The following is a 24,268-nucleotide window of genomic DNA, read 5'->3' on the forward strand; positions in this document are numbered from 1 at the left end:
CGTCAGAATGCTGTCTGCCGCTGATGTGTTTATGTTTCAGATAATTGGCGGTGGTCGACGCGAGCAAGTTCCGATCGGGGTATCACGGTGGAAGAGTGAAAGTTAAGGACCTGGAACGGTGTCTATGGTTGCGTTGTTAACGAGCGGCAATTCCATCTTGCCGGTGGACCGTTGTGGTTTTCCGGAGCCTTACTTGTAGATCAAAGTTGAGTATATTTTTATTTCACCTTCTGGTCCGTACATCTCCTGTATCTGTTAGAACCTTTCTGTTTGCTCGCGTCCATCACCAATTTATCGTGAACTTGAGGCGGTCCCATGTTAAGACGATTTCATATGTTATTATTATATTGAATGTATTACAATCCTGTTAATTGTCAGAAATTTTAAGACCAATTTTGGAAAGATCTGAGCTTATTGGACTTGAGTGGATTAATGTTCTTAGCTGCGTCCCGACTTACATTAAACCAGTTTCCTTGTTAGTTGAAACATGTTTGAGATTTGATTAATTGTGATTTTCTGAATATTGTTTTAACTAATGAAAGTTGACTAAGCAAACTTTGAAAGACTTATATTTGTTGGACGTAATGCACCCCCTTGGTTGTGGAAGTAGTTTTAGAGTTTTGATCTGAATTATATGGAAAACAGTTTCAATGTAAGTTACGAAGCTTGTGAGGTTTAGTTATGGCAGTTATATTTTATTAATAATGGTTTTATAAATATTGTTTTATTTAATAAAAGTTGGTTAAGCAAATTTTGAAACTTTCTATAATCATTGGGGTGGGTTAGGTTGTTTGGGGGAAGAGACCAAACAGCTATGTCATCGGTCTCATTGGATTGGGGAAGGACGGGGAAGAAAGTCGACTATGCCCTTTCAAAGGAAGCATCCCGGCATCTGCCTGGAGCGATTTAGGGAAATCACGGAAAACCTAAATCAGAAAGGCCGGACGCGGGATTGAACCGTCGTCCTCCCGAATGCTAGACCAGTGTGGTAACCACTGCGCCACCTCGCTCGGTCTCTATAATCATTGCTACTGTTAATTTGTTAAGAGCAATATGTTAGTAATAAAGAAGTATGTGGCAACTACAAACTGGTTATAAGTTTAATTTCGTTGTGTCGAAAGCTCCACACATCAGTCCTGAAGCCAGACTCGGAGATATTGGTTTTTCAATGCGTTAGACAACGGTGTTGTTAATATCCAGCAATGTACAGTGTGCTGTAGCTCTACTATTAGCCCGTCCAGCCATAGTGTATTGTGAGCAGCAGTTAGATCTCCAAAAGCTGCTGAAGACTGCTGTTTCGTTACAACACGTGTTCCAGGTTCTATATTCACATGAAGGAGTATATCCTCTTATCACGTGTATCAGTCATCCACAATATTGTTGCACCTGGGACTGAGGGCGCATCGATGGGCATATCCTGATATTTTATCGTGTTATTTGACGAGAACACGCTGATCCCGTTTATAGTAGATGCGGAGCTGTCCTGAAAGCATTCACAGTGCGATGCGATTTCCTTAGTCACCACTGTACTTGTTCACAATAACGTCCCCGCCTGTTTCCGGTAACGGCCACGGGAAGCCAAGTGCAATAATAGCGTCGTCGGGTAGTAAGAGTATTCGGAAATGTTGTAAACAAACGTTGTTGACGTCTTGTAACCATATTAATTATTGGACGACTGTCGTTGGGAACCGAGCCTGTCTGGCTTCGACAGTCAACTGCGATCACCTCTAAGAGCGGATTCTGGTAGCGACAAAGGGCAGAAAACTCGCCGTGGCCGGCGAGAAGGGCGCGGGCGGCGAGCGGCTTCGTTATCTCTGCCTAATGGGCTCCGCAGTTCTGTGGTCCGGGGCGACTTTTTGTTTAGCGAGAGGCAGCGAGGAGCGGCTAGGACCGCACGGTGCACTGCTGGCCGGCTAGCAACGCCGAGAGCCGAGAAACGCATTTAAGGCCGAAATCCGTTTTGAGCTGCGCTGTCACTAATGAATCTGATTCGTCCCCTTGTAGTCTGCTTTAAAGCAAACGACACGATTGCCCCGGAAATTCTTATTGCTCGAAGAGCGCCGAGGATTTTACGTTCGCCGTAATTGGCCGTCGCCACTAACAGAATGACCGATAGGTACAGCAGCAAAGAGAAGTGCGGATGGAGACGAAGAAGCCGCGATGACAAGAGATGGACAACGAGAGGTGCAGGAAACGAGAATTGGTCCTTTAATGCTGAATCAGAGAGAGCTTGCTTCTACTAAATTTACCGGGTGATCAAAAAGTCAGTATAAATTTGAAAACTTAACAAGCCACGGAATAATGTAGATAGAGAGGTAAAAATTGACACACATGCTTGCAATGACATGGGGTTTTATTAGAACCACCGCACATTGCTAGAGGCGTGAAAGATCTCTTGCGCGCATCGTTTGGTGATGATCGTGTGCTCAGCCGCCACTTTCGTCATTCTTGGCCTTCCAGGACCCCAGACCTCAGTCCGTGCGATTATTGGCTTTGCGGTTACCTGAAGTCGCAAGTGTATCGTGATCGACCGACATCTCTAGGGATGCTGAAAGACAACATCCGACGCCAATGCCTCACCATAACTCCGGACATGTTTTACAGTGCTGGTCACAAAAGTATTCCTCGACTACAGCTATTGTTGAGGAATGATGGCGGACATATTGAGCATTTCTTGTAAAGAACATTATCTTTGCTTTGTCTTACTTTGTTATACTAATTATTGCTATTCTGATCAGATGAAGCGCCATCTGTCGGACATTTTTAGAACTTTTGTATTTTTTTTGGTTCTAATAAAACCCCATGTCATTGCAAGCATGTGTGTCAATTTGTACCTCTCTATCTACATTATTCCGTGATTTATTCAATTTTCAAATTTATACTGACTTTTTGATCACCCGGTACTTTGATTCCACTACAAATACACAATAAACACAAAAAAACGCGGCGACGCACTACGAAGGAATTATCCGAAAGGTGCGGAAATCGGTAGATGTGACGTGCATGTACAGCCAAACAAATGATTACAATTTCGGAGAAATTGGATTACTTATTCAGGAGAAAGAGCGTCACCAACTGAGTAGGTCAATAACGCGTTGGTCCATCTCTGGCCTAAAGCAAGTAGTTATTCCGTTTGGCGTTTATGTATAGCGTTATTGGATGTCCTCCTGAGGGGACATCGTGCCAAATTTTGTCAAAAATACGCGCTAGATCCCCCGATAGTTGAAAGCCCCTGCCCATAGTGCTCCATACATTCTCCGTTGAGCGGAGATGCGGCGACCTTGCTGGCCAAAGTAGGATTTGGTTGGCACGGAGACAAGCAGCAGAACTCCCGCCGTGTGCGGGCGGCCGTTATCTTGCTGAAGTGTAAGCCCAGGATGGCTTGTCATGAAGGGAAACAAAACGGGGCGTAGAATATCGTCGACATATCGCTGTGCTATAAGGGTGCGGCAAATGACAGCCAAAGGGATACCGCTATGAAAAGAGATGGCACCCTGGACCATCCCTCCTAGTTGTCCAGGCTGTACGGCGGGAGGCAGTCAGTTTGGCATCCCACTGGTGTCCGCGGCACATTCGAACAAGTCTTCGGCCTGGAATTTCGTTGGCTGGAGCAGAATTGTCTTCAGTTATGAGTCCCACTTCGAAGCGAGCCTCACTGACCAGCAAGACGGGTCCAGAGACGTCCCAGACGGTGGTAGGCCTGGGGCAGTATTTCTCTTCACAGCAGGTCGTCTTTGGAGGTCATCCGCGGCACCTTTCCAGCACAGCGGTACGTCGACAATAATCTACGTCCCGTTTTGTTGCCCTTCATAGAAAGGCATCCTGGGCTTACATTTCAGCAAGATAATGCCCGTCCGCACACGGCGAGAGTTTCTACGGCTTGTCTTCGTGCATGTCAAACCCTATCTTTGCCCGCAAGGTCGTCAGATCTCTCCTAAGTTGAGAACGTTTGGAATAATATGGACAGGATCCTCCAACCAGCTCGGGATTTTGACAATCTTAACGCGGCAATTGGACAGAATTTGGCACGATATATCTCAGGAGGGCAACCAACAACTATTCATTGGTGCCAAGCGGAATAACTGCTTGTATAAGGGCCATAGGTGGACCAACGCGTTATTGACTTGCTTAATTTGTAACGCTCTTTCTCTAGAATAAATTATCCAATGTTTTTGGAACTGTACTTTGTCTTAAATAAATCATCCAATTTATCTGAAACTGTACGCATTTGTTTGTCCATATACATCATATCTACTGATTTCCGTTCTATTCGGATAATTCCTTGGTGGTGTGTAGTTTTTTATTTTTCTCTCAGACTGTGTGATAAGCAGGATAGAGCAATATTCGCGCCTCTTAGTGAGGGCTTAGTTTGTTACCTCACTGTGCGGAAAAATCTGAGAGGTGCATAGATATGTGGAGAGAGAGAATAAAAAATGGCTCTCAGCACTATGGGACTTAACATCTGAGGTCATCAGTCCCCTAGAACTTAGAACTACTTAAACCTAACTAACCTAAGGACATCACACATATCCATTCCCGAGGCAGGATTCGAACCTGCGACCGTAGCGGTCACGCGGTTCCAGACTGAAGCGTCTAGAACCGCTCGGCCACAGCGGACGACCAGAGAGAAAAACCATCCGGTAAACAAAGCTCTATTCAACAGGGTGGGCAAAATAAGACTAGCTCAGAAATACTTTGTGCACTTTAAGATAGGCAATCCATATTACATCATGTGCCATGTGTCGAAGGTGGGTTACTTAACTTAAATGTGCATTAATCAGTTCCGGGCAACTTCTATTTTACCCACGTTGTACATGAATTGGTGGGAAGTGTCGAGGGTGGATGTAAGACGGCTGTGGTGGACCAGAAATCTTTCATTATTACCTCTATTCGCCAATCTCCGTAAATGAGGTGGTGCTAATCGCTTCTAATCTTGGTGGTGAAAGATATTTTTGTTACGAGGAGAGTCTTACAGTTCTTGATCGTCGGATGCCTTGCTATATTCAGTTTGAAACTTCTGCGCAATGTCTCATTGAAAGTGAGGACGTGACAAGTGTTCTCAATGCCGGTCGTTGGCTACGAAGCTCTGCTGAAACTCTTCGATGTAGCGGTGGAAGCATAAGGAAGGTTAACATCCCTGTCGCCACAAATATATTCTTTTTAGGTTTAACGTGCTGAGAGTAATACAGACATGGCACTGAAACAAATAAAATACTCTGAGACAGAAAACTGAGCCCAGGAAAGCCTTTCTTATACCGACACATTTGTCCGCAGCAGAGTTTCATCTGTTTTTGAGATGTAGTGTACACCGTGTGAATTTGCGGAAGGACCCACTCTTGGTCGAACACACCGACTGCGATTACTCATTGAGAAAGTTCTTCTATCTGGTGGTATGCGCTCGAAGTTATTTGACGTGGAATAACTGTATAAATGTAGTTGTAGGAAAGGTATGTGCCGGACACACTAATTATCAGAACGCAAAGGAAGCGTAATTCGTGAACGACAGAGGTAACTTACAAATGCCTCGTCCAACCTATTTGTCCCTCTCCCCCCCGCCCCTCCCCCACACACGTTCACTCGCGGTTCTTTAACGAATCGAATGTGTAAAATAACATCAAACGTTGTAAGCTTCCTAGTTCATTCGTATTCAATAAAAGTGATGTGAGTTCTCTTTTTATTCGATCTCTCATACTTCTTATTAGTACAATGGATATTTTTCAAACAGAAGTCTTCAATAGCCGGTATGTTAGGCCAGTGAGGTTCTGAGTACGAGCAATCTGATATTTGGTCTTCGGTAGCACTGCCGCTGACAGTGTAGCTTCAGTGAGACGTACGTGGTGCAGCAGAGTGTTGGTCGCACTACTGAGCTGCCTGCAAATAACTGGCAGAAGACAGAGAAGCAAATGCAGAGGATGTTGATTTTTCGAAACATGATTTAGTAAAGATTGATTTGAGAAGTGTGGATATATTCAGGTAACGTTGTCGCTGCATTGCTTGCTCGCGTTTAATTAACTATGAGATTGAGAAAGGCGAGCTCTTAGTACGATTTTTCTTTATTGGTTCAGTTCTAGCACATTGTTGTTTTTCTGTGTTTCTGCAGACGGCATTTCCCGATGTAAGCAAGAAATCAGGCGAAAAATCACCGTAAGTACAAATCAACCTATTCTTAACGAACTATTTTTCGATCTAAAACAAAATAAAAATGTAAATAACTTAATTGCAGACCACTACTGATGCTTTACCTCAATAAAGCGAAACGCGTCTGGTGAAGAAATCACGCATTTTTGTAGTTGCGCCGGCCGAAGTGGCCGTGCGGTTCTAGGCGCTGCAGTCTGGAACCGCGAGACCGCTACGGTCGCAGGTTCGAATCCTGCCTCGGGCACGGATGTGTGTGATGTCCTTAGGTTAGTTAGGTTTAACTAGTTCTAAGTTCTAGGGGACTAATGAGCTCAGAAGTTGAGTCCCATAGTGCTCGGAGCCATTTTTTTTGGTAGTTGCAACGACAGAACAAAAATACCCTCAAGAATTATAAAGCAAGTACGGACACTATGGCCACACAAATTAAGACTATAAACGGAATACGGTTACTGTAGCCAAGTACACGGAGAAAGATTAGAAACATTTGGATTAGTATGGCAGACGTAAGGTGTATCCTGCTTCAAAAATACTGAGTAACTCATGGTCAGTCCTCACCTGTACTTTCTACAGTGTGATTCAGTTTGCTAACAGTCAACAAAAACTCTTATATCGATTACGTGGCCGTCGCCTGTTTGGATACCGTTCCTGATACAGACGTAGTGCGGGTTGCATAAAACAATATCGGTAGGTGCAGCTGAGTAATCCTTTATGTGTAGCTTTCTTCACGGAGTGCCCTCATATTGAAGCTTCCGAAAAGGGAAGTCTACCAGACAGCGGTAACGTCGAGTGGTTGCGGATGCCTCGGTTATCTGCGACGACACGTCGTAGGAGTGGCGGGAAAGCGGCGCGGCGCGGGCCGGGCACGTATCTGAGACGGAGGCGACGGTCAACAGGCCGCTGCCCGATCACGGCGGTCGCCTCCTGGAATAACAGCTGTATCGATTGTGCGCACCGGCTGCTCGCGCGCTTTGCCAATCGACCTCTGCTCGGAGGAGGCCAATCGAGAACAGCAGTGTCTCGCCGGCCGCTTCCCCAACCCAACAACCTCGCGTCTCACTCCGCCGCCTCTCAAAATCTGTGGCGCCGGGCTGCGCTGGGCTGGGCAGCGCAGTGGTCAATCCGCTGGACTCGTATCCGGGAGGCTCGAGGTGTAAAACTGCTGACATCTTGATTTGTATTTTACGTTTTCTTCAGGGATGTCCAAGAACGAAGCAACGGAAATACACTACTGGATCGACACAGTCAAAGGCTTTGGCATAATCAATAAAGCAGAGATACACCTCTTTCTGGAATTCTCTTGCCTATCCCATGATCCACCGATTGTTGGCAATTTGAGCTCTGGTTTCTCTTTCTTTACGAAATACAGCTTGTTCTTCGGGTAATTCTCGCTCTTGATACTGGCGAAGTTTATTTTGTACGGTTTTAAGCATGACTTTTCTAGAATGTGAGATATGTGCGACTTTTCGATGATGTAGGCATTCCCTTCATTGGATCGTGATGAATACTGGTCTTTTCCAGTCTTCTGGTCATTGTTGCGTGCTCCATATTTTCTGACATGTTGAATGCAGCACTTTCACTGCATTCTTTCCAACAACTATGAACAATTATGCTGGAATTCCATCATGTCCACTAGTTTTCTTTTTAACCATAATTTCGGAAGCCTATTTGACTTCACTCCTCAACACATCTGGCTCTACGCCGATTCTGCGATAAGACCAGTATCAAGTCTATGCTTCATTTGTTATTTACATTGGAAGCAGTGCCGCAAGGCCTTTCTTTCTCTCTCTCTCTCTCTCTCTCTCTCTCTCTCTCTCTCTCACACACACACACACACACACACACACACAGATCGCTTGCTTGCTCAGGTCACAGTTGCTTTTGGTTGACTCTAGGCTGAAAATAATTCGAGAGTATATCAACGAGGAATCAGTGTCAGTCCAGGCAATGTTTAGCGACACTGCGGTGTCGGGAGATCGGTCCAGTGTTTATTACACCGACAAGCACCCAGCAGGACGCTGTCTTTGTGTGCTAGAATGTGCGCAGCAGTGTTTGATACTCTCCGCGCCAGCTCTGGTGGTAACCAACGTTGAAATTAATTACATTCACTGCAGTCCTGTGTAACTAGGACGCAACGCTGAGCGCGGAATAAACTACAAATTCATGTCGACCCCATAAAGGAAGTGGTGTTCATCTGTTGCCTAGGATAAATGTTGTGAATAAATTACGACGAAGAGCTCATCCGCTATGCAAAGGAGAACGCCATACGCTCGTGTTTTTTACCTTTCAATGTGTACAAATATTTTCCGTGAGGCCACAACACCTTGCAGGCGACGATAGACACACACACACACACACACACACACACACACACACACACACACACACGCACACACACACAATGTCTGACCTTTGCGGTTATGCGGTGCACATTACAAAGGGCTGGCTCCAGAAGGCAACAAACTAAACTGCACAGACGGATAAATTGCAGCGTAATATGTTATCCCTGACCAAGAAGGATTTAAGAGCACGACCGGAAGGATATATGGTTGCGTACTTAATTTGCTGTGACAATTCCATAGTTTGTAGTTCTCTGACTTGCACGTATCGCATTACACAGCAGAAAAGGAAACAGGAAGAAGTCACTATCAACGTTTACTTTATGAATATACGTCCGCTGAATGTCAGTCTTGCGGTTTTTACTTCGTACACGTGTTTCGAAACGCAAGTTACATAAGCGGGGTTTTCAAAACCCATGGACATTTAGTTCATTAAAATATGAAAATCTTATACTGTCCCTGTGTGCCATGGGAAATAATTACGGATTATTTATAAAAATTACGGCAGTAGCACGAAGCGGTTTTCACAGAAGTAAAAAATGGTTCAAATGTCTCTGAGCACTATGGGACTTAACAGCTGTGGTCATCAGTCCCCTAGAACTTAAAACTACTTAAACCTAACTAACCTAAGGACATCACACACATCCATGCCCGAGGCAGGATTCGAATCTGCGACCGTAGCAGTCGCGTGGTTCCGGACTGCGCGCCTAGAACCGCGAGACCACCGCGGCCGGCCACAGAAGTAAATGGCATTATTTTAATAGCGGAAGTACTATCATAGTATTTAAATTTTTTTCTTGCATTGCTGTCCCAAAGCCAGTCACTCGTGGTTTACAAAACTTTTTACACTGAAGTGCCAAAGGAAATGGTATAGGCATGCGTAATCAAATACAGAGATATGTAAACAGGCACAATGCGGCGCTGCGGTCGGCAACACCTATATAAGACAACAAGTGTCTGGCGCTAATACTGCTTCAACGGCAGGTCATCAAGATTCAATTGAGCCTGAACGTGGTGTTATAGTAAGCGCACGAGCTATCGGACACAGCATCTCCGAGGTAGCGATGAAGGGGGGATTTTTCTGTACGACTATTTCACGAGTGTACTGTGAATATCAGCAATCCGGTAAGACATCAAATCTCCGACATCGTTGCGGCCGGAAAAAGATCCTACAAGAACGGGACCTACAACGAATGAAGAGAGTCGTTCAACGTGACAGAAGTGCAACCCTTCCCCAAATTTCTGCAGATTTCAGTGTTGGGCCATCAATAAGTGTCAGCGTGCGAACCATCCACGGAAACATCATCGATAAGGGCTTTCGGAGCCGAAGGCCCACTCGTGTACCCTTGATGACTCCACTACATAAAGCTTTACGCTTCGCCTGGGCCCGTGAATACCGACATTCGACTGTTGATGACAGGAAACATGCTGTCTGGTCGGATGAGTCTCGTTTCAAATTGCATCGAGCTGATGGACGTGTAAGGGTATGGAGACAACCTCATGAATCCATGGACCCTGCATGACAGAAGGGGCCTGTTCAAGCTGGTGGAAGCACTCTAATGGTGTGGTAGGCGTACAGTTGGAGTGATTTGGGACCCCTGATGCATATATATATATATGACTATAACAGGTGATACGTGCGTAAGCATCCTGTCTGATCACCTGCATCCATTCTTGTCCGTTGTGCATTCCGCGGGACTTGGGCAATTCCAGATGGACAATGCGACACCCACACGTCCAGAATTGCTACAGAGTGGCTCCAGGAACACTCTTCTGAGTTTAAACACTTTCACTGGCCACTAAACTCCCCACACATGAACAGTATTGATCATATCTGCGATGCCTTGCAACGTGCTGTTCAGGAGAGATCTCCACCCCCCTCGTTCTCTTACGGATTTGTGACAGCGCTGCAGGATTCATGGTATCAGTTCCCTGTGACATCGCTTCAGACATTAGTCTCCATGTCACGTCGTGTTGCGGCACTTCTGCGTGCTCGCGGTGGTTCTACGTGATATTAGACAGTGTGCCAGTTTCTCTGGCTCTTCAGTAAACATCGAAGCGCAACCCATGATAAAAAATATTGTGCCGATATCTTTTCTCATTACCAGAAAAAAATGCTATTTGTATCTAGGAAAGCTGCAGAATGTTACTAGCAATGTTTATCGAATTATAGATTTTTCACCTCTTCTATTTCATTGGAACAAACGATGATACAAGTAATTTTTCTGTTTTTTTAAGCAACCAGTGATGGTGGTGGTAGTAGTAGTAGTAGTAGTAGTAGTAGTTGTTGTTGTTGTTGTTGCCGTTCGTTTAGGGCGTGCAACGTCGTGGCTACCAGACGAGATGAATAGGGTTAAAACATATAAAGTACTGATGTGCTAAAAAGCTATGTTAATCCATATTCCCTCTCTCTCGCGCTTCCCCTCATATTAACACAAATCGCCTGGTCACTGTTTGCGACAAAAATGTGTAATCTGATTCAAGACGGACTACTAAAGTTTTGTTATTAGACGAGAAAAGCCACGGAGAAGGATATCCGGAAAGATGGTTCGCAGATCACTACTGTAAGAAATATGAGCCACGAGCAGAATCGTGGTTTGATGGGGGTGGGGGTCTCCGTGCTCGGTTCCTATTTGAACTAGAAACGCGGGGTGAAAAGTTTTCGGTTTAGCCCGGACCAGCGGCCATTTCTATAGCCACTCGAACACCTGTCTTACTGAAGCTATGTTTCAGTATATTAAACAAGTTTTTAACGATGAACGGGAGCTGGTGCCACGCAAATTGTGGAAACCAATGAATTCTTTTTGCAAAAGATCTTAATTGGGCTGAAATTAATGATCAGCTAATGACACCGTTTCTATGAGTACCGTTGAAATTTAGCGTGCAAAAATAATCACCCTTAAAGAGCTGCGAACTAGATCAAGACCGATGTTCAGATTTGGTCAACTGCTGTAGCGGACATTGGTCTTGGGGAAGTTTTAACCTTTTGAAAAATCTTGGTTCGTTTGGATTCTAAATGCAGAAAACGCGTTTTTCTGAGAAGGTTTTCAAACGCGCCACTTCTAGACTTTAAACCTGATGAAGTCAAAAATGTTGTTTCTAATCCAATAATCTTTATCCGTTGTCGAAATACGATGGTTTAAAGTCGAGCAAAATGTAGCATGTAAAATTCCTTCTTACATGAACTGAATGCGCGGAAACGGTTTAAACTGAATCAAATAAATAAAAGACGCAGTCTTACAACAAAATTGAAAACTCGCTTTCAAAACACTAGCTTCTTTCGGATTTTGCGTGCAAAAAGCACTTTTCTGTGAATTTCTTTACGCGCTACCCTTATAACTTTTACGAGCCGGTTGAAATTTCGTAAGAAGGCAGACAAATACATACAATTAAAGGTGGCTCTGTTGTTTTACGAAAGCTTCATCCGTCGCCACGATACAAGCAACACCGCTCAAAAGACAACAACAAAACCTATAACGGATCAGTCGTCTCCCGAGACAACAAAAATCTACGTCGGTTGCCACACTATGGCGCTCTAATGTCGAAATTATGGTGGAGTAAAACCTGGGAATGAGAACGAAAAATGTCGTAACGTACAAAATGGAATATGTGCTGGGCGGAGTTAGGGATGTAAGAGAAAGGAACTAGTCTTTCGGCTTGCCTGGCAGCTTCAAAGACATTTAATTCAAAACATCTTGACACATTCGCGTTTTATTACGAGTTAATGATACTTCTGAAGCGCAGCAAGCTCTCTTAGACACACTCGCTATTACATGTACGAAACGGGTATAAGAACAGACAGACGCAAATTCACGTGCTTCTAGAGAGTGGGATGTACCTACAGTAGGGAATATCCGAGAGTAGGGGGGCATTTATAATAAGAAGTAGCCCAGAACGGGATACATGCATCCTAAACTTTAATGACACGTTGTGTCCTATTGCACGACATGACAAATGACAAGCTGGATGACACGATGGCATGTGTCATGTTATACGACATGATATCATGTATAATGTTACTTCACTCGACAGGATGTATTATGTTAAATGACATGGGTCCGAAAACTAACAAGTAAATAAAAGCGAATATGTCAATATCTTTGATTTAAGTGTCTTCGAAGCTGACAGATAAGTCGGAAAGCTAGTTACCTTCTCGTACAAGCCCAACTGTGCCCCGGACATATTCGCCTTTTTTTGCTACGATAGGCGCATTTTTCATCCTGGTATAGTAACAGGGTCGGCCAAGCATCTTCTAAACACATACTAAAATCTTCTGCCTAACAGCTAAGGTAAAAGGTCAGACATAGCACAAAATCGTAGAACACGTGCCACATGCATATCATCATCGCTTTAAACTGAGGGCAGGTCTGCTAATAAACGGAGAGCTACCCTCTTCTCATTATACAACGTGAACCGGAACTCTACCTACAAACTTTCTGAGGGGATAGTATGGACCGAAACAAGAAAAAAAAATGGCCTGCAAACATCGGCTCTAAGACGCATAACTTAAGAGCTGCTTTCTTAAGTGAATAATTGTTCTTTGAGGTCATAATCGTAAGAGTATTTATGTATCTGCGTTGTTGAGATTTTTGTATGAATAATGTCCTGCTTTATTCAAACATTTACCGGATTCTCTGTTTAAGTCTGTCATATACTTAACTAGACTTCCTGCTTTTAAAATTGTCAACTCTTGTATTAAGGTGTAACACTGTCCTGACACGCACATTTACGGATCTTGTATAATGTGTAGTTACTTTGTACCCATTACTCATTACAGAATTTTATTCAGGTGGCTTTGACTTGTTTATTTTGTTATTCATATTTTTTTTATATTGTCACTTACAGTAAACAAAACCCTGGCTCTGGGCCATTATGACATGATATACTCTGTATTTTACGTACATTATTTAGTCTTCAAGCATTCACTTCGCTTTTGTATTTAATGAATTTTGATCTTCCATATACATATAAAAATTAATTCCTCTTTTCCATTAAGTTTCGGGTGAGCAGCCGCAAGAAATCTCCTTCTTCTTCTAATATTTCGGCTGTATAACGTTCAGCCATCTTCAGAGTGAGCCGCAAGACTGCCGCTCCAGTGCTCGCTTCGTCCCTTTATACTATTGTACCGCGCGACTGCGCATGCGGCCACAAGTGCAAATGCGCCAGAGACGTTGGTCGGCGGCAGAGACGTGCATAATGCGCGAGTTGTATCTATGACTCCGCAGTAGATCTGTGTTGGCATATCGATGTATCATTGTGAGCTGCGCTGTGACGACGTCTTTGCAAGTTTATTACAGCAAGTGCCGGATTCCATAATTTATCAAGATTGAAACCACTATCTCTATTAATTAAATTCGTCGTCAAGCGAACAACGTGTAGAAGTACATAATTGGCAGAACGTAGCACATATTTCAGTGCCACGTGTTTGTGCCGGTCAACGAAGAAAACTTATCTTTATATTGTAGTACGCGACGTACACTATTATTTACAAAAGGATATACAAATGTAGCGCTGTTATTCTGTGTTAGAACAGCAACAATAATGTCGTTAGTCGAGTTAGTCACAAAACATCCACAGTGTCACCTACTGTAGCTTGTGCTTGTGTCTGCAGGGGTGAAGCCGTTCTCTTCTATCACAGGTTTCTTGTTGTCTCGCTGTCCTGGAAAAATAGAAGTAATGCCTTTTACATTTTCGAAGAGCAGAGTGTCGGCAGACAAAAAGTGGACTTTCGGATATACCGTTACAGAATGCTGAAGTTGAATGTGAGAGACTAGCAGCAAGTGGGACTGCTCTATTACACCTCCTAAGCAGAAATATTTTCTTTTAGTAATCCAAAATACTGCTGTAAGGCCACGAGATGGTCTAGTGAGTATGCTAAGGCTTTCTAAGACAGGTTAACTCGATCAGACATGGGTCACGAACGTACTGCAATCTCGACAGTGGATTGGTTGGTTGATTCGGGGAATGGGGACGAAACAGCGAGGTCATCGGTCCCAACGCTTTAGGGAAGGATGGAGAAGGAAGTAGGCAGTGCCCTCTCAAAGGAACCATCCCGGCATTAGCCTTAAGCGGTTTAGGTAAATCACGGAAAACCTAAATCAGGATGGCGGGCGCGGGTTTGAACCGTCATCCTCCAGAATACGAGTCCAGTGTGCTAACCATTGCACCATCTAGCTCGGTCATCGATATTGGACTGCCGAAGAAAGTGAGATCGTGACCTACAGTTTAATATCACCAGGTCTCTTACCAAAACACTGTCTTTTTTCCGGCTGCTGTGACCGAGCAGTTGTTGGCGTTTCAGTCCAGTACCGCACTGCTGCTACGGTCGCAGGTTCGAATCCTGCTTCGGGCATGGATGTGAGTGATGTCCTTAGGTTAGTTAGATTTAAGTAGTTCTAAGTGTAGGGGACTGATCACCTCCGACGTTAAGTCCCATAGTGCTCAGAGCCACTGGAACCATTTGAATTTTTTTTTTTTTTTTTTTTTTTTTTTTTTTTTTTTTTTTTTTTTTTTTTGCTCCAGTTATGGACCACAATTTCTTTATGTATACCACGATATTAATTTCATCCCGCAGTGACCATCTTCAAACCTGACTAGACACAATTTGCTAGTCCTATCGTTGCGGCATATGTAAGAACGGGCCGCACGGTTAGAGGCGTCATGTCACGAACTGCGCGGCCCCTCCCGCCGGAGGTTTGAGTCCTCCCTCGGGCATGGGTGAGTGTGTTGTTCTTAGCATAAATTAAAGTAGTGTGTAAGTCTAGGGACCGATGACCTCAGGAATTCACACATGCATTTGTAATAACGATACAGTCACAACAATGATCTAAATAAGCTTCGTCAAGTACTACATGCAGAGTTGCTAACTCGATGAAGAAATTTGTTAGTCAGTAAGTTTTTTTATACAGTTAGCATGTCTATTACAACTGTACATGAGGTACCTATATTTTAAGTGTATACGACGAAGTTTATTTGCATCATTATTGTGAGAGTAGCGTTTTTACATGTGCCGCCTCGATATGATAAGCAAATAGCGTGCACTCAGGTCGGAAGATGGCCATTACGGGCTGAAATTAATAACCTATATACATTTCATTTTATCCTAACTGGGGAAAATATATAAATACACTACTGGGCATTAAAATTGCTACACAACGAAGATGACGTCCTACAGACGCGAAATTTAACCGACAGGAGGAAGATGCTGTGATATGCAAATGATTAGCTTTTCAGAGCATTCACACAAGGTTGGCTCCGGTGGCGACACTTACAACGTGCTGACATGAGGAAAGTTTCCAACCAATATCTCATATACAAACAGCAGTTGACCTGGTGAAACGTTGTTCTGATGCCTCGTGTAAGGAGGAGAAATGCGTACCATCACGCTTCCGACTTTGATAAAGGTCGGATTGTAGCCTATCGCGATTGCGGTTTATCGCATCGCGACATTGCTGCTCGCGTTGGTCGAGATCCAATGACTGTTAGCAGAATATGGAATCGGTGGGTTCAGGAGGGTAATACGGAACGCCGTGCTGGATCCCAACGGCCTCGTATCACTAGCAGTCGAGATGAAAGGCATCTTATCCGCATGGCTGTAACGGATCGTGCAGCCACGTCTCGATCCCTGAGTCAACAGATGCGGACGTTTGCAAGACAACAATCATCTGCACGAACAGTTCGACGACGTTTGCAGCACCAGGGACTATCAGCTCGGAGACCATGGCTGCGGTTACTGTTGACGCTGCATCACAGACAGGATCGCCTGCGATGGTGTACTCAACGACGAATCTGGGTGCGCGAATGGCAAACCGTCATTTTTTCGGATGAATCCAGGTTCTGTTTACAGCATCGTGATCGTCGCATCCGTGTTTGGCGACATCGCGGTGAACGCACATTGGAAGCGTTTATTCGTCATCGCCATACTGGCGTATCACCCAGCGTGATGGTATGGGATGCCTCTGGTTACACGTCTCGGTCACCTCTTGTTCGCATTGATGGCACTTTGAACAGTGGACGTTACATTTCAGATGTGTTACGACCCGTGGCTCTACCCTTCATTCGATCCCTGCGAAACCCTACATTTCAGCAGGATAATGCACGACAGCATGTTGCAGGTCCTGTACAGGCCTTTCTGAATACAGAAAATGTTCGACTGCTGACCTGGCCAGCACATTCTCCAGATCTCTCACCAATTGAAAACGTCTGATCAATGGTGGCCGAGCAAGTGGCTCGTCACAATACGCCAGTCACTACTGTTGATGAACTGTGGTATCGTGTTAAAGCTGCATGGGCAACTGTGCGTGTACACGCCATCCGAGCTCTGTTTGACTCAACGTCCAGGCGCATCAAGGCCGTTATTACGGGCAGAGGTGGTTGTTCTGGATTCTGATTTCTCAGGCTCTATGCAACCAAACTGCGTGAAAATGTAATCACATGTCAGTTCTAGTATGATATATCTGTCCAATGAATACCCATTTAACATCTGCATTTCTTCTTGGTGTAGCAATTTTAATGGCCAGTAGTGTATATTCCTAGATCACCGAGGAAAAATTGCAGCGGCTCTGTCGCAACTAGTGTTACGAGAAGACTCCTGTTGTAAGTAGCCTGTTTATGTGTCCGTATTTTGGCAGCGCGATGGACTGCATTAATAACTGACAGCTCTGTGCGCCCTCTGTAAGGGACTCTCTGTGGCTGCTCGGACTCGCAGTTGCAGGTGAATAACCAGCAGTGGTGGAGGTTAGAGGTCTGAAGTGTTAGCGCGAGTGGACGGCCTGGACGTGTGTCCGTAATGGAGATTTAAGCGTAATATTATTGACGATTATATAATGTTGTTGGAACTGGATGTCAAGGGACGATTATATATATTTTCTGAACTGGATGTCACATTATTAAGGTAAAATTTGCTAAATACATTGTTTGCTGTGCAACAAAATCTTTCCTTTGGTAACCACATGCCTGTTAGTTGTTAGAGCCTACAGTAGTTCGAATCTTTTATCTAGCTGGCTGTATTCGTGTTTGCTGTATCGCTGTAGTTCGTGTAATGAAGATTCTCTGGGAGGTAAGTGACTTATGAAATGCTTGGGTTATTGTTAGGATTTCTCGTAATTCAGGGCCATTCCTTCGCGTTAATTATTTGAGCAGTCAGATGGCGTATCGTTGTATATTGTGGGTCATAAATGAATAGAATAACTTTGAGCTGTGTTTGTCAGGAATAATTCTGCAGCTCAGATGTGAAACGATAAAGACAAGCAAGGTGACAGTACGTTTAATTTCACTCAGCAGTTTCAGAATTAAATATATTAAGAAGTTTCAACTTCTCAGTTCCTTCAGTTTAAGTAAAAATATAATAAAGAAGTTCCACTGTGTCCCAAATGAATACATCTCCCACCACCAGATATCCTACGCGCTGACCACATATTCTACATTTTTCGTTAGATAGTTAGTTAATTAGGTATTTGCATATACTATACAGTAATATCCATATATCATAGTGGTGTGTCAGTGTACAGTTATAGTATTCGTTCCCATTGAAGCATATGCTGACATGCTGAATATTCAAATGTCTTTCAGAATGAGCTTTATATATATAATGTCATACACATTCATACATTCTTCTATGGAGAAGAAACAATTGGAACTAGATATTCTTTCAGCTTGCGTTAGAGGTTAATTCTACATTTGTTAGATTATTTACATCACTGGGCATGTTATGAATTATTTTTAGGGTTGAGTACTTCACTACTTGCTTTGCCTCACGAAAGCTGAACGATGTAATGGCGATGGATGCTGTAAGACATTTCTCGTTCTAGTGTCTATACATATCAAGTAAAGGCCACGGCCGCTTTTTTCTGCCTGTATGGGAAGGCTAATCTAAGGAACCACTAGATATGGTTTTCACTGACAGACTTATTCACGAAAAAGGTTTGCGTATACATGGTAAACCATCTAAAACGTGTACCGAAAATGCTGAGGAAAGGGAAGTGCTATTGATGTGGTGTTTCTACAGAATGGATTGGTAGTCAGGGGCCCATAATGTTAGCCAATAAACGGATTCTAATAATACCTAAAAGTGTATTTTTTGTGCAAACATACACTTTTTAAAAGGAACATTACCATACTAAAAGTATAGTAAATTAGAATGTCAGTGGTGTTTGCTGTAGGATTCTAGTGCGAGTTGGTTGTGAGATATCGTATTTTGGGGAAAGTTGGAAATTTGTGGTAAGGTCCTATGGGACCGAACTGCTAAGGTCATCGGTCCCTAAGCCGACGCACCACTTAATCTAACTTAAACTAACTTAGACTAAGGACAACACGTACACCCATGCCGGAGGGAGGACTCAAACGCCGGCCGCTATGGCCGAGCGGTTCTAGGCGCTTCAGTCCGGAACTGCGCTGCTGCTACCGTCGCAGGTTCGAATCCTGCCTCGGGTATGGATGTGTGTGATGTCCTTAGGTTAGTTTGGTTTCAGTAGTTTTAAGTCTAGGGGACTGATGACCTCAGATGTTAAGTCCCATAGCCTTCTTCTTCTTTTTTTGAGGACTCGAACCTCCGACGTGGGGAGCCGCGCGGGCCGCAACAATGCGCCCTAGACGGCGCGGCTACCCCGTGCGGCTATTTTGAGGAGTCCCCACACCGACACTTGCACAATACCTGCGGTAGCACACAAAGTACAAAACAAGTGCATACACTAGACATGTGGATCGTGACCAGTAACGAGACAACTGACCATCACAAGTTGTGTTCAACATGACCACCGGCAGCGACGGCACGCGCTCCCAGTCTAGGGTGGAAAGACTGGTGCACATGTGACAGCATTTCTGCAGAGACATCAGAGAGTATATCGTTCTATATCATCGGGTGTAGTTGGTATGTTCTTCTAGACGACGTCTTTCAGTTTTCCCTACAGAAAAAAAGTCTACAGACGTCAAATCCGCGGAAGAGTCCGGTCAGGGTACAAATCCTCTGTGTGCAATCCAACGATTTAGAAAGAATTCGTGTAGGAACGCTGTAGTGCTACGTGCACTATGGGCTGGACAGCCATCATGTTGGTACCACAGGTTCCTTCTAGTCTGCAGAAGGTCTTCTAGCATCTGTGGAAGATGGTCCGTTAGTAGGCTGCGATACTTGTGTGCGTTCAGTGTTCCGTCTATGAAAAACAGGCCTATGAGTTAATGGTTCACTATCCCACACCATACGCTTACACCCCAACGACGCTGACGTTCCAACTGACGAAACCAACGGGGACTGTCAAGAGACTAACAGTGCAGCTTTCGGCGGTTGACGTGGTCATGACTGGTAAATGCGGTCTTATCAAAAAGACAAGATACATGGTACATCTGGAGTACCCTGTCTTAATGCCCATGTACAGAAGTTAACACGATTCCCATAATCATTTCCATGGAGCTCTTGACGGAAATAAATGTGACAGGCATGGAATCCATATCGATGGGGAATGCGTGGGACACCTGCCTGACTCATGCCACTTCCTCGTGCGATTGCGCGGGAGCTAACGTGCAGATCAACAACAGCAGCAAGAACATTATTTTCCCCCTCTTCTCTCGTCACTTGTTTACTTCTGTTCCACTGTCTAGGTGTTACAGTACGACTTTCACGTAACTGGCTGAAGAGGTTGATGAATAACTGCCGACATGGTTGATCTCTATTGGGGTATCTTGGCGCACACACTCTACGAGAAAGAACTGCATCCTTCCTACATTCTCCAGACACCATGAGCATTTCGGCTTTTTCTGCATTGGTAAATACGATTATCCGCTCACGACCTTTTGCTTGGAGTTTTCACACACTAAGTGACAAACAAGTCGCAGTGCACTTACGGAAGACACAAGCATACTGTAAGCAAGCGTAATATCGTGTCAAGCAACTAACCAGGTTGAATGGCACAAATAACTGTCGGTGTGGAAACTTTTCAAAATACGATATCTCGTAAACGAATCGCACTAGAATCCTGCAACAAACATTACAGACTTTCTAATTTACCCTAATTTTCGACTGTTAATATCAATAGGCGTTGTTCCATTTAAGAAAGTTTATGTTTGCACAAAAATACACTTACTAAGTATTATCACATTCTGTTTATTGGCTAACAATGCAAGCCACTGACTACCAATCCGTCCTGTGAAAACGACACATCAACAGCACTTTCCATTTTCGCAATATCTGTGGTGATACTTTTAGGCTATTGACGCTATACGAGTATAGTGACTGACTCTTTTAGGAAGATACGCCCTCGTAATTGTAACAGGAAAACTAGACGACAATACTGACCACCTCTCTTTTACCATTTGAGTTGGACGAAAAACTATGTGACGCTTTGGCTCTTAATTAATTAACCCGTCACAAAATGTGGTGCTCTTTTTTGGTTCTATTGCAATTACCCTATTAATCTTACGTGGTAAGATCCCATTCTGACCAGAATAGAAAGTATCGGTCGATCGACAATTCTGCAAGCTTTCTCATGGCTTCCGTTCGCACACACCCAGACATTTCGTGAATGGTACTATTTTCAGTGGTTGTTTGGCAATCGCGCAATAAAACATTAACGAGTCTCCGTTTATTTATATGTTGTTGTTGTTGTGGTCTTCAGTCCTGAGACTGGTTTGATGCAGCTCTCCATGCTACTCTATCCTGTGCAAGCTTTTTCATCTCCCAGTACCTACTGCAACCTACATCCTTCTGAATCTGCTTAGTGTATTCATCTCTTGGTCTCCCCCTACGATTTTTACCCTCCACGCTGCCCTCCAATACTAAATTGGTGATCCCTTGATGCCTCAGAACATGTCCTACCAACCGATCCCTTCTTCTGGTCAAGTTGTGCCACAAACTTCTCTTCTCCCCAATCCTATTCAATACTTCCTCATTAGTTATGTGATCTACCCATCTAATCTTCAGCATTCTTCTGTAGCACCACATTTCGAAAGCTTCTATTCTCTTCTCGTCCAAACTATTTATCGTCCATGTTTCACTTCCATACATGGCCACACTCCATACGAATACTTTCAGAAATGACTTCCTGACACTTAAATCAATACTGGATGTTAACAAATTTCTCTTCTTCAGAAACGCTTTCCTTGCCATTGCCAGCCTACATTTTATATCCTCTCTACTTCGACCATCATCAGTTATTTTGCTCCCCAAATAGCAAAACTCCTTTACTACTTTAAGTGCCTCATTTCCTAATCTAATTCCGTCAGCATCACCCGACTTAATTAGACTACACTCCATTATCCTTGTTTTGCTTTTGTTGATGTTCATCTTATATCCTCCTTTCAAGACACTGTCCATTCCATTCAACTGCTCTTCCAAGTCCTTTGCTGTCTCTGACAGAATTACAATGTCATCGGCGAACCTCAAAGTTTTTATTTCTTCTCCATGAATTTTAATACCTACTCCGAATTTTTCTTTTGTTTCCTTTACTGCTTGCTCAATATACAGATTGAACAACATCGGGGAGAGGCTACAACCCTGTCTTACTCCCTTCCCAACCACTGCTTCCCTTTCATGTCCCTCGACTCTTATAACTGCCATCTGGTTTCTGTACAAATTGTAAATAGCCTTTCGCTCCCTGTATTTTACCCCTGCCACCTTTAGAATTTGAAAGAGAGTATTCCAGTCAACACTGTCAAAAGCTTTCTCTAAGTCTACAAATGCTAGAAACGTAGGTTTGCCTTTCCTTAATCTTTCTTCTAAGATAAGTCGTAAGGTCAGTATTGCCTCACGTGTTCCAGTGTTTCTACGGAATCCAAACTGATCTTCCCCGAGGTTGGCTTCTACTAGTTTTTCCATTCGTCTGTAAAGAATTCGTGTTAGTATTTTGCAGCTGTGACTTATTAAGCTGATAGTTCGGTAATTTTCACATCTGTCAACACCTGCTTTCTTTGGGATTGGAATTATTATATTCTTCTTGAAGTCTGAGGGTATTTCGCCTGTTATTTATAAGGAATGTGAATAATTTAAATACACAGACACAAAGGAAATACGGATAGACACTGAAGCGCCGAAGGCGGTCGGCAACGCCTACATAAGACAAGTGTCTGGCGCAGTTGTTAGATGGTTTACTGCTGCAACAATCGCAGGTTATCAAAATCTAAATCAGTTTGAAAGTGGTGTTACAGTCGGTGTACGAGCGATGGGACACAGCATCTCCGAAGCAGCATCCCGTACGACTATTTCACGAGTGTACCGTGAATATCAGCAATCCGGTACAACATCAAATCTCCGACATCGCTGCGGCTGGGGAAAGATCATGCAACAACGGGACCAACGACGATTGAAGAGGATAATCAACGTGACAGAAATGCAATCCTTCCGCATATTGCTACAAATGCTGGGCCATCAACAAGTGTCAGCGCGCGAACCACTCAACGAAACATGATCGATATGGGCTTTCGGAGCCGAAGACCCACTCGTGTGCCTTGATGACTGCACGACACAAAGCTTTACGCCTCGCCTGGGCCCATCAACACCGACATTGGACTGGAAACACGTTGCCTGGTCGGATGAGTCTCGTTTCAAATTGTATCAGCGGATGGACGTGTACGGATGTGGGGACAACCTCATGAAACCATGGACCCTGCATGTCAGCAGGGGACTGTTCAAGCTGGTGGAGGCTATGTAATGGTGTGGGGCGTGTGCAGTTGAGAGTGATATGAGACCCCTGATACGTCTGTATATGACTGACAGGTGGCACGTACATCAGCATCCTGTCTGATCTCGGTCATCCTTCATTCATTCCGACGGACTTGGGCAATTCCAGCAGGACAATGCTACACCCTACACGTCCAGAATTGCTAAGAGTGGCTCCAGTGACACTCTTCTCCTTGTAAACACTTCCGCTGGCTACCAGACTCCCCAGACATGAACATTATTGAGCATAGCTGGGATGCCTTCCAAAGTGCTGTTCAGAAGAGATCTCCAGCCCCTCGTATTCTTACGGATTCATGGAGAGCCCTGCATGATTCATGACGTCAATTCTCTCCAGCACTACTTCAGACATTAGTCGAGTCCATAACACGTCGTGTTGCAGCACTTCTGCGTTGTCGCGAGGGCGCTACACGATATTAGGCAGGTGTATGAGTTTCTTTGGCTCTTCGCTGTATATAAAACATTGTTGTTGCTCCACGATAAAATTTATTTTATAGTTCGTTATGAACCGGCTTTCGGCTTTCTTGAGCATCCTCCAGCATCTGACGAAAGCCAGTTCATAACGAACTGTAAAATACATAATATTGTGAAATATGAATACTGTGTACTTAAGTTTTCAATAAGTCTATGTTCCTCCAAGTACTGACTGAATATTGCATAGCATAACTTTGTGAGCCCCCCCATGAACCATGGACCTTGCCGTTGGTGGGGAGGCTTGCGTGCCTCAGCGATACAAATAGCCGTACCGTAGGTACAATCACAACGGAGGGGTATCTGTTGAGAGGCCAGACAAACGTGTGGTTCCTGAAGAGGGGCAGCAGCCTTTTCAGTAGTTGCAAGGGCAACAGTCTGGATGATTGACTGATCTGGCCTTGTAACAATAACCAAAACGGCCTTGCTGTGCTGGTACTGCGAACGGCTGAAAGCAAGGGGAAACTACGGCCGTAATTTTTCCCGAGGGCATGCAGCTTTATGTATGATTAAATGATGATGGCGTCCTCTTGGGTAAAATATTCCGGAGGTAAAATAGTCCCCCATTCGGATCTCCGGGCGGGGACTACTCAAGAGGATGTCGTTATCAGGAGAAAGAAAACTGGCGTTCTACAGATCGGAGCGTGGAATGTCAGATCCC

General features: G+C 44.2%; 1 protein-coding gene across 1 annotated transcript in view; it reads right to left on the reverse strand.

The window, feature by feature from the left end:
• The window catches only part of LOC126413204 (zinc finger C3H1 domain-containing protein-like), a 525,925-nt gene that overhangs the window by 315,604 nt on the left and 186,053 nt on the right, over positions 1-24,268 (reverse strand). The window contains exon 4 of the mRNA XM_050083100.1: positions 14,062-14,133. Coding sequence (XP_049939057.1) covers positions 14,062-14,133 — 72 coding nt within the window. The remainder of the gene's footprint in view (positions 1-14,061; positions 14,134-24,268) is intronic.

Source organism: Schistocerca serialis, chromosome 7 (assembly GCF_023864345.2).
Source record: "Schistocerca serialis cubense isolate TAMUIC-IGC-003099 chromosome 7, iqSchSeri2.2, whole genome shotgun sequence".
Taxonomy (NCBI): domain Eukaryota; kingdom Metazoa; phylum Arthropoda; class Insecta; order Orthoptera; family Acrididae; genus Schistocerca; species Schistocerca serialis.